The 11,174-nt window shown below is 52.5% G+C and overlaps 1 protein-coding gene across 1 annotated transcript in view; it reads left to right on the forward strand.

Annotated features, from left to right (window-relative positions):
• Positions 1 to 3,308: 3,308 nt before the first annotated feature.
• PHF21B (PHD finger protein 21B) overlaps positions 3,309 to 11,174 on the forward strand; it is a 37,759-nt gene continuing 29,893 nt past the window's right edge. The window contains exons 1-3 of the mRNA XM_017850841.1: positions 3,309 to 3,395; positions 7,131 to 7,481; positions 9,923 to 10,063. Of these exons, the coding sequence (XP_017706330.1) occupies positions 7,404 to 7,481; positions 9,923 to 10,063 (219 nt within the window). The 5' untranslated portion in view covers positions 3,309 to 3,395; positions 7,131 to 7,403. The remainder of the gene's footprint in view (positions 3,396 to 7,130; positions 7,482 to 9,922; positions 10,064 to 11,174) is intronic.

An 11,174-nucleotide genomic window follows, 5' to 3' on the forward strand; every position in this document is an offset into this window, starting at 1 on the left:
TTTCCTCCTTTCCTCATCCTCTTCCTCTTCCTCCTCCTCTTTCTTTTTCTTTCTTCTTCATCTTCTTCTTCTTGGATCTCACTTTGTCACTCAGGCTGGAGTGCAGGGGTGCGATCATGGCTCACTGCAGCCTCAACCTCCTGGCCTCAGATGACCCTCCTGCCTCAGCCTCCCAAGTAGCTGGGACTACAGGCACTTGCCAGCATGCTCAGCTAATTTTTAATTTGTTTTTTTTTTTTTTTAGAGACTATGTTGCACAGGCTGGTCTTGAACTCCTGGCCTCAAGTGATCGGCCTGCCTCAGCCTCCCAAAGTGCTGGGATTACAAGTATGAGACACCGCCTGGCTCAGTATATCTTCTTTAGTGGAGTATCTGTTCAAATATTTTGTTCATTTTTAATTGAGTTTTTTGTTTTCAGATTATTGAGTTTTGAGAGTTCTTTCGTATATTATGGACAAAGGCTTTCATCCGATAGGTGATTGGTATGTGTTTGTTTTCCAGGGTGTGGCCACTTTTTGCATTTTCCTAACATTATCTTTCCAACCCTGGGAGTTTCTTATTTTGTTGAAGTTAATTTATTATTTTGCCCTTACATCAATTATTATTTTGCCCTTGTATCTAAGATTCTTTGCCTGACCTGACATCCCAAAGATTCATCTTACATTTCGTGTAGCAGTTTTATAGTTTTGGTCCCTACATTTAGATCTCTGATCCATTTGTTCTTTTTTTGTTGTTGTTTAAATACGGTATGTGGTACGGACTGAAGTTCTTTTCTGTTTGATTTTAGTATGTGAGTATCTGCTTGTTCTAATACCATTTTGAAAAGATTATCTTTTTTGTACTAAATAAGTTACTTTTTTGGGCTTTGCTGAAAATCAGTGGACCTTATATGTATAAGTCTACTTTGGACCTCTCTTCTGTTCCATTGATCTATTTATGCATCTTCACGCCAGTACCACACTGTCTTGATTACTGTAGCTTTATAACAGGTCTTGGAGTCAGATGATGTTAAATCTTTCCCTTTGGTTGTTATTTTTGTTTCTTTCATAGTTGTTTTGGCTATTCTAGGTCCTTTATACTTTCATATGGTTTCTAAAATCATCTTGTCAATTTCTTTTTTTTTTTTTTTTTTTGAAAAAACTGGCTGAGATTTTGATTTGAGGTTGTGTTGAATCTGTAGATCAATCTGGGCAGAACTGAAATCTTAACACCTTTGAGGCTTCTGAGTCATGGTTATGGTATATCTCTTTCTTAAGTCTTTAAAAATTTCTCTCAGTGATGTGTGGAAGTTTCTAGCGTACAGGTCTTACATAGCTATTGTCAGATTCTTCCCTATTTCTTATTTTTATTTCTTGATGCTATTGCAAATGGCATTTAAACCTTTTTGAATTTCTAAATTTTGGGGTATTTTTTAAAAAAACAAATTGTTTTTTTGTTGTTTGGTTTTTTTTTTTTTTTTTTTTTTTTGAGACAGAGTTTTGCTCTTGTTGCCCAGGCTGGAGTGCAATGGTGTGATCTCAGCTCACCGCAACCTCTGCCTCCCAGATTCAAGCGATTCTCCTGCCTCAGCCTCCTGAGTAGCTGGGATTACAGGCATGCGCCATCACACCCGGCTAATTTTGTATTTTTAGTAGAGATGGGGTTTCTCCATGTCAATCAGGCTGGTCTTGAACTCCCGACCTCAGGTGATCTGCCCACCTCCGTCTCCCATAGTGCTGGGATTACAGGCGTGAGCCGCTGCGCCTGGCCCACAACTGATTTTTATATATTGTTCCATCCTGCAATCTTGCTAAACTCATTTATTAGTCCTAACGGCTTTTAGAAAAATCTGTTGAGGCCGGCATACGCTTTTTCTTCATCCATGTGTTATTTTAGCAAATTACACGGACTGACTTTCAAATGGCAAAGCAGCCTTGCAGTCCTGGGATAAACCCAGCCTGTTCATGATGTCTTATCCTTTTTGTTATTGTTAGAATTGATTTGTTAACATTCTGTTAAGAATTTCTGCATCTGAGTTCAAGAGAGAACCTCACTGGTCCCTGGCCACTGATGGTTTGGCTGGATCTGAGCAAGGGGGTCCCTCTTTCCCCGTCGGGCAGGCTCATGGGGTACAAATGTGGCCATGTGGAACTGCTCCAGCAGGACCAGGCACAGTGGCTCACACCTATAATCCCAGTACTTTGGGAGGCCGAGGTGGGTGGATCACCTGAGGTCAGGAGTTTGAGACCAGCCTGGCCAACATAGTGAAACCACATCTCTACTAAAAATACAAAAGTTACCTAGGCGTGGTGGGTGCCTGTAATTCCAACTACTCGGGAGGCTGAGGCAGGAGAATCACTTGAACCCAGGAGGAGGAGGTTGCAGTGAGCCAAGATCACGCCAGTACCTTCTAACCTGGGCAACAGAGCGAGACTCCATCTCAAAACAAACAAACAAACAAACAAAAAAAAAACTGTTCCATCAGGGGCTGTGGGTAGTGGTAGTTTCCACAAAAGGAGACTTAGACAAGTGGGTACCCCAAAACACATCTCCTATACGTGTGTGGGCCTGGAATGGAAGGGTACCATCTCCCTTCTTACCCTGAATGCCCACCCTGCTCCTGGTGCTGCCATCCCATCGTGTTTTGGCGAGACCCCCATATTGGGCTGGAATTTGGGGGGCATGTTGGTGCACACCCAGGCCGTTCCCCCTCCTGAGGGACCCGGTGCAGATACGCACCAAGGGCCTGAAAAATATTCCTGCCTTTTGGTCCATACATCCCTGTATTCAGACTCTCCTACAGAAATGCTCCATGATGTGGAAATGGATTTATCCACAAAGATGTTCGCTGCAGCATTGTTTATTCACTGGAAAAAGATGGGGCTAGAACTCAAATTTCCAAGAGTAGAGGATTGGCTGAGGAAATGCCATTATGTCTGCTGAATGGAAGATCCCATAGCCATTAAAGGAGTGATTTATGAAGATTGTAGCGACATCACACCTTGTCCTTAAGTTAAAGTAGAAAAATAGGTTACAACATTCTATATACAGCTGTATGCAAAATTCACTGAGAAGAGGAAGCCGACGTGTAACAAAGGGTAATTGATTTCTGGGCAGTGCTACTCTTTTCCTCTCTCTAGTTTCCAAACTTTCTGGAAGGAATGTCGATTACTATTGTGATATTTTAAAAATCATAATTAAGAAAGGGAAGAGTAGCATTTGCTGTCTCCAAGGCAGCTGCCCCCTGCTTGGCCAGGCTGAGGGCGACGGATTCGGTCTCAGCTGCTTGTCCCGTCTCAACACTGACCTTCTTTATCTTTCAGGCTTTGGGAACGATCACTGCAGTGCCTGTCACGGGTCCTCAGGTCAGCTCCTTGCAGAGGTTGGCCGGGCAAGGAGCGGCAGTGCTACCTCAGGTAAGCAGCCCTTGGGAGGGCCCTGGGGTATCCATCTGTCTGTCCCCGCAGTCTCTGTTCCTAACCCTTCAGCACTGAGGTTTCTGGTGGGCACTGGGCCAGGCAGAACCCATGCCCTCTCAGCTGCAACTTCCCCTCTCACCTCTTCTATCTGTTCTTCAATGGAGACCTTTGGACCAGATACATTTTTTCAGCAAGGAATTGGGAAATCAGTTTAGTGGGTCATGACCAGAATTTTTTTAAATGGAATAAATGAGGCCAGACTAAAATAGATGCATCCTATGCATTGTTTCTTGAACAACTTGATTACAGACTGGGTGACTACGTCATGTATGTTTTTGACTATGGGTTATGGTCAGGAAGTTTGAGACACTCTGGATGAGGGGATTCATTTCAGGGGCAGCTCAGACTCTGGGCCAGGTGCCCTGGTTTCTAGTCCAGGGATCCCCCGATTGGACTCCACACTTGGCCCCGGTCACCTGACCTCTCGGCCTTCCTGGGCCGAGGCTTCTCACCTGCAGAGGGACTGGTGCCGGCGCCGGCTTCCTCCATTGGTGGCTGTGAGGGCTGAGTCAATGGTGGGTGTAAGTATTGAGTCAGGAGAAAACATTTGTAACCATGCCTGATACAGAGCAAACGCCAGGTAATTATTAACCACTTCCCTTACTACCACAAGCTCAGCTTTGTTGAGCACCTGCTGTATACAGCATACTGGGCCAGGGGCTGCCAGTGTTGAAGACCAAGATGACCCCTGCCTGTCATGGGACTTGGGGCTGGACAGACTCCCCCAGCTCGAGGATGGCAAGAGGTGGCTACCCTGAGCTCCTCTTCTATGTGGCAGCTTTCCCCAAGTGCCCACTTGAGCTGAATCAGAGTCTAAAGCAGGGGTGGCCAATCTTCTAATCTTTTGGTTTCCCTGGGCCACATTGGAAGAAGAAGAATTGTCTTAGTCCGCACATAAAATATACTAACACTAACAGTAGCTGATGAAATAAAGGGGAAAAAATGTAAAAAAAACTCTCATAATGTTTTAAGAAGGTTTGAATTTGTTGGGCCGCATTCCAAGCCATCCTGGGCCGCGTGTGGCCTGTGGTTTGGACAGGCTTGGTCTAGATGGAGGACAGACAAGGAAAAAGATACTGTGAGTCCAGGGTGATCGGGCCTTGCCAGAAAGAGGCACAGGGGTGACGGGAGACCTGAGAAGGCTTGCCGTACACCTGGGCGTCAAGGAAGGCCTCCTGGAGGAGGCAGTGCTTGAGCTAGGCCTCAGGGTGAGAGGATATTGCAGGCCGAGGTGGAGTTAGGCCCCAGAGGGAGCCCCCCAGGAGGAGGGTGCAGGGTGAGAAACAGAGGCAGAGGTGGTACGGAGACACCAGAGTCCAAGCACTGAGGGAGGGAGGATGGGGCATTCCTGGAGGTGGAGAGGCCACTGGGGCCCCTGGGGACCTTAGAGTCGGGCTTCCCCTGTCAGTGACCTGTGGGCAGCAGGGAGCTATGCGAGGCCTCAGAGCAAGGCAGGCTCCAGGGAGAGGCTGCAAATCAAGGCCAGTGCCGTTTCCCTCTGCCCCACACCCACCCTTCCTCCTCTCTCCTTTCTGCCTCCTGGACCTCTGTCTCCATGTTTTTTCCTTGCTGTCTCTGCCCCACAAATGTCTGCACCTGCTGTTGGCCTACTGGCCTCCAGGACAGTCAGCTAAGGCCAGAAGGTGTCCAGTGCATGCCGGGTCCAGTTGTCGGCTGCTGCTGTTCCAGGTGGCGCACAGGGAACAGAGTAGGCAGCCTGTGATGGGCCCAGCCTCGCGGGGTGACCGCAGACCTGAGAAAGGAGAGAGGGTGGGGACAGGGTGGACCCAGGGGCTTCCTGGCCTGGGGCTGCCCGCAGGCCCGGAGACACAGGCAGAAAGGCTATAACCTCCGGGTCCCTCGAAGGTGTTCTCTCTGGGGTGGCTCAGGCCAGACCCTGAGCTCCCAGCTGAGCTTAGTTTCTGTGTCTGACATCTGTGATTGACGCCAGCTCTCCCATGTCCAGAGTCTGCTTATGTAGGGTGGGCGGCCAGGGTCAACCGGAACAGGTGTGCAAAACCCAGATGACCAGGGATGAGCCGACAGAACACGGAACGGCCACTGCCACAGCTGAGGTCCTCACTGACCACCATGGGGGCATCCATCCGCCCCCACACCAGTCCTCTTCAGAGGCGGAGAACAGCATTTTTCCAACGGGTGACTGTCTCCAGCTGAGGGCTGGCAGGAATGAGGAGGATTCTTTAAAGCCTTTGGTATTAGAGTTTGTGTTGGGCTGTAAGCCTGGCATGGGGGGACAAAGGCCCTGACCTCTGGTGCCAAGGACAGAGTGGCAGGCTTACCTGAACCCAGGCTAGCCACATCGCCTCCCCGTGGTGTGGCCAGGGCCCTGATGTGGGAGGCTGGGCTCTTTTTGCTTAGCACCCAGCATGGCAGGGAACACAGAGGTCACTAGACTCAAGGGCCAGCTCTGTGCCAGGCATTGGCAAGGAGCTGACAGACATGATGCTGTCCAACCGAAGAGCATGCTGTGCCATGGTGACCTGCCCAAGGCCACACGGGCCTCCCTGTAGATCAACCCTGGACCACCTCTCCACATGGCACACCACTGCGCGCACACCCGGTAGGCAGGAATGGGCGGCCGGCACCCACAGCACTCCTGGCCCCTTCCCGCCCTGCCAGCAGGCCCAATCGATAACCGACCCTGCACACCTCAGTTTGCTCATCTGTAGAATAGGCCAGGACGGCCACCCTGCAGTGCGAACGCAGCGGGGCTCAGGTGAGAAGGCAGGTCGTGCCCCTTCTCCTCGTCCCCTTGTCTCTCGGAGCTTGATACTGGCCTGGACCTCCCAGGGTGGGCGTGTCCTCATGTGGGGCATGTGGCGCTCCTGGTTCCATGCATGGGGCCACTGGTGGTGGCTCTGATGGGAATTTCCACCATCAGAAACATTGCTGGGTGTGGGTGCGCTGGCGACAGCCCCCAGTCAGGTACACCCAGCACTTCCTGCGCATTTTCTTTCTTCCAACCCCTAGTAAGTCTCATTACCTCATGCAGATGAGGGACCTGGTTCAGTTCAGGGGTGTCCTTAGGACCCCAGAGGAGCCAGGATTGGGCACAAACAGTCTGTCCGGAGCCCTGGCCTGAACCACCCGGTGGCTGCCCGGCTGCCCTCTGCTCACCTTCACTGTCATTTGAGCCCCGCAGCAGCCACGCAGGCTCTGCTCTGGCTTTCATGGGAGCACAGCAGCAGCCCCCACCCAGATTGAGAAGCAGAACTGGGCAAGGCCCAGGAGCCCTCGCAGCCTCTCCCAGACCCTGCCGAGGGGCAACGCTTTCCAGACTTCCAAAGCCAAAGGGGGCTTTGCCGCTTGGGACTCGATCTGCAGGGCGTCACACTGCACAGACTGTCCCCTCGCATCCAGGCGCTGCCTTCCCATCCTCCCCACTGCTCCTCACCATCTTCTCTGAGTGCAGCTGGGAGGGCCTTGGGTCCAGAGCAGCCACTCCTGAGCCCCATGGCCAGTCGGTGCAAGCTCAGGAGGTAGGAGGCGTTGGGGTCGAGGTCTCACCCTCTGTGAGGCCGAGACGTGCTCTGTGCTCTTTCTGATGCTGCCCCCTGCCTTGAATATAGGAAGTCTTGGAGCCAGGGCGGCCCCTCCCCTGTGCTCCTGTATGTCTGCCTGTCTGACCACACACCCGTCCCTTCTTCCCAGGTTAGGCCAAAGACTCTGATTCCAGACAGCCTCCCCGTTGCCCCAGGCCGGGACCGGCCACCCAAGCAGCCCCCAACATTCCAGAAGGCCACTGTGGTCAGCGTCAAGAACCCTAGCCCAGCCCTCCCCACCGCCAACAACACTGTCAGCCATGTGCCAGCGCCCGGCAGCCAGCCCCAGGCCCTTGCCGAGCCCGCCGCCCTTGCCTCTCCACTGAGCAGTGCCGGGGTGGCCTACGCCATCATCTCCACCTCTCCCAGCAATGCCGCCGCCATGGCCCCCAGCACCGCCGTGTCTGTGGTCAGCGACAGCATCAAAGTCCAGCCCCTCCTCATCAGTGCTGACAACAAGGTAAGTGCCCACCAGCAGGCTCCGGAAAGGGTGTGCGGCCGCATACAGGAGGGAAATCTTACGGGAAGGACCAAATGAACAAGCCGAGGCAGAGTGAATGACCAGAAGGCAGAATGATCAAGTGGCCAAATGAATGAATGGGGCAGAAACAGAGGAGCAAATGAATGAATGGAGTGTGATTAAGGGAGTGAATCAGTGCCTGAACAAATGAATGAATATGTGATCCAGAGACAATGTGGCTGAATGAATTAATACCAGTGGAAAAGGAGTGATTGGTCAATGAATGAATTCATTCACATGATTAACCAATTAATGACGTGTGGCTGAATGAGTGACTGGAAGAGATATTGATTCTCCGTCTCTGCTGGTGCAGTTGGACGGTCAAGAGCTGTTTTTACCCCACTGCCCAAGTGTACAATCTCCCATAATTTTTGCCAAGTTTTAAAACTAAAACTAAGGTCCTCCCACTGCTCCCCTCCGAGCTTCTGGTGGTTGTGCTGTTTGAGGCCTTCGGGGCTGCCTCATCCCTGCTGTCCCTGTCTGTGGCCTCTCTGTTCCCCATTTGGGGTCTTCCAGGCTGCCCCTCTCTTGCTTCTGGCTGGGGTGCCTTCTGCTTCCCCGGCCTGGATGACGGCCAACCCTCATGTGACCTGGTGCTGTTGCACTCAGTGCATTCCCGGGAGTCCCTTGCTTCCAGGCTCTCCTGCCCACTGAGGGCCCCTCAGAGAATTTGCAGTCTGAAGAGTTGTCATGGGCCATGGCAGGATGGCAGGTGTGTCCCAGGAGGGCACCTGATCCAGACAAGGTGCTTAGCAGATGTCGGAAGGAGCATGTCTGTTTCACTGCAACTGCACCAGCATTTGATGTTGGCCATTTAAACACTTCTTTGTCCATTTACTAGACACACACAGATGCCTCGTTGTTGAAAGTTGAATTCCCTTGGTTACTGTTAAGCTTGAATGTTTTTCTTAGACTTAAGAATTCTATCTTCTGGTCGGGCGCGGTGGCTCAAGCCTGTAATCCCAGCACTTTGGGAGGCCGAGACGGGCGGATCACGAGGTCAGGAGATCGAGACCATCCTGGCTAACCCAGTGAACCCCCGNTTCTATCTTCTCATGGGTGACTTGAGAATGTTCTTTGTCTTTTTTCCTATTGGAGATCTTAATATTTTCTTCCCATGAATATAAAAGGAACATTTTTTTTCCATACAGAGATTTGGGGATTTTAAAAATGTGATACAAAGAGGAAGACAGAGCTTCCCTTAAGCCAGCAGAAAAATGGGACATATTTTTTCTTTGTGCTCAGAAGCCTCAAATTCGTCAGACAGTCACCACCTGTGCTTAGGGGAAAACAAACCAAAAAAACCCCCAAGTTCAAGTAATTCCTCTTTTAAACCAGACTGTGACTGATGGATCCTGGAGAATTCCTCTTCTTGGAGCCATGAAAACTAACAATTCTTTCCCAATTTCCTGTCCAAAAAAATAAAATGGTGGCGCTAGAGATGCAGCGGATCCTGGCCCAGGGAGAGGCTGGGCCGGATGGGTGGATTTCAAGCTGATTTTCAGCATCACACCCTTTCATCAAACCTGAGCATCCCCTGAGCCCCGAGGAAGGCTGGCTAAGGGGGGCCGGCGCAGGGTGGTATCTGAAGACCCCCTTCCCCTTCCCCATCCACCACATGAGGGGCCTCATGGCAGTGAAAAAACTAGAACGTTATTCCCACCTGTGTCCCCAAGCCAGGCTTGTGTGTCTCAGGCGCTGTGGTGTGGGGAGGGAGAAACGGAGCCAGGCCGACCTGAGGGGTTCCCAGGCCCTCTGCCTCCTGACTAGATGGCCTCAGGCCAGGAGCAAGTCTGAGCTCTCGTGGCCTCAGTTCATCGCACCTGAGATGGCATGAGAAGTCCTCACTGCCTGAGGGTGCATGGCCTCCCTGGGGGGAGGTGTGGCTAGTTTTCACTGATGACCAACCTGACTTTCAGAAGCAGTGACTCCCCTGAGGCTACACAGCTGGGACGTGGTGGGGCAGGACTGGAACCCAGGCCTTCCCAGTTCCTAAACCAGTCTGGCTTCTCATGCAGACCCTCCCCATGGTGAAAAAGGTGTGTCAGGAGGGGCAGGTGCTGGACACACAGGGGTGCAAACCACTCAGTTCCTGGGAATCCTCCCTCCTAGGATGGCCCAGCCCAGGCTCTGTGCTCCCCAACCCCTGCCCTGTGCCCTATCAGCTACCTCCCCAGCCCCCTTCACTCTTCCATTCCTCCCCGTGCCCCTCACCCTCACTCTCCAGCCTCCTCCACCCCTCCTCTCTTCCCCTCACCCCTCCCTCCCCATCACTGTCCCCTCTGCCTCTCCTCTCTCTCCCTCACCCCTCCCTCCCCTCTCTCTCCCTCACCCCTCCCTCCCCATCACTGTCCCCTTCACCCCTCCATGGCTTCTTCCAGGTCATCATCATTCAGCCTCAAGTGCAGACGCAGCCCGAGAGCACGGCAGAGTCGCGGCCGCCCACAGAGGAGCCATCTCAGGGAGCTCAGGCCACCAAAAAGAAGAAGGAAGACCGGCCCCGGACCCAGGAGAACCCCGAGGTAGGGCAGCCCTCTCCGGAGGGCCCAGGCCCTGCTCAGCCTGCAGGTGCCGTCTGAGGCCGCTGTGTGTAGCGGGGATGGCCTCACTATGGGGTGGTGCCGACAAGCCACGGGCACAGCTGCCCTGTGCAGTGGGCAACCAGGATGGGGCCTTGCCCAGCAAGCCCAGGTGTCAACTGTTCTATCTCAGGGAGGCACTGACTGAACGGCAGTGTGGGGCGGTAGTTAGCACAAATTTTAGAACCATTCTGCGTGGGTCCTGCACTGCCGGTTTCCAGCGGTGTGACCGTGAGCAGCTCGTGTCTGTTTGCTCATCTGTACGGTGGGAATGGCAGGGCCTCCTTCCTCACAGGGCTGCTGAGAGGATTCTGCGAGTTCATGTTTGCTGAGCCCCTGGACAGCACCTGGTGGGGACTTTTGGTCATTACACCCCATCCCAGGGGCCCCGGCTGTGGGCCCCTCCGTCCTGAGTCCAGGAGGGAAAGGGGCTCCTCTGGGCAGCACATAGCCCCGAAGCGGTGCCTGCCTCTTCTCTGCCATGGCCAGTCCTTGGCGTGTGCAGGACCCTAGGCACTGTAGAAGTAGCTGTGCCCCAGGCTGGCATGAGAGGTGCAGATGTCTCTGGAAGGTGCCTGGAGAACTTGCCAGAAATTGCCTATATCTCCACCTCCCACACACACCCTCTGAAGGAGGCCAGATAAATAAGCTCATATTGAACCATCCAAATACATAGTGGACATGCAATCCCTGCACTGATGGTGGCACAGGGACAGCAGCTGACTCAGGGCCATCCTTTGCTGAACTGGTGGTGGCAGCAGGTGTACTGCAGCTTGGTCCTCGGCATCCTAGGCCAGCACCAGCCCCGCATCCTCCACTCTGGGTCTTTTCCATTCAACCCTTCCCACCCAGGTTCCTTTTCTTTTCTTCCTTTCTGTCTTTTTTTTTTTTTTTTTTTTGAGATAGAGTCTCACTCTTTGACTCATGCTGGAGTGCATTGGCAGCATCATAACTCACTGCAGCCTCAGCCTCCCAGGCTCAAGTGATCCTCCCACCTCAGCCTCCCAAGTAACTGGGACCACAGGTGTGCACCACCACTCCTGGCTAATTTTTT

This window comes from Rhinopithecus bieti, unplaced genomic scaffold (assembly GCF_001698545.2).
Source record: "Rhinopithecus bieti isolate Rb0 unplaced genomic scaffold, ASM169854v2 scaffold_32081, whole genome shotgun sequence".
In the NCBI taxonomy this organism is placed as follows: Eukaryota; Metazoa; Chordata; class Mammalia; order Primates; family Cercopithecidae; genus Rhinopithecus; species Rhinopithecus bieti.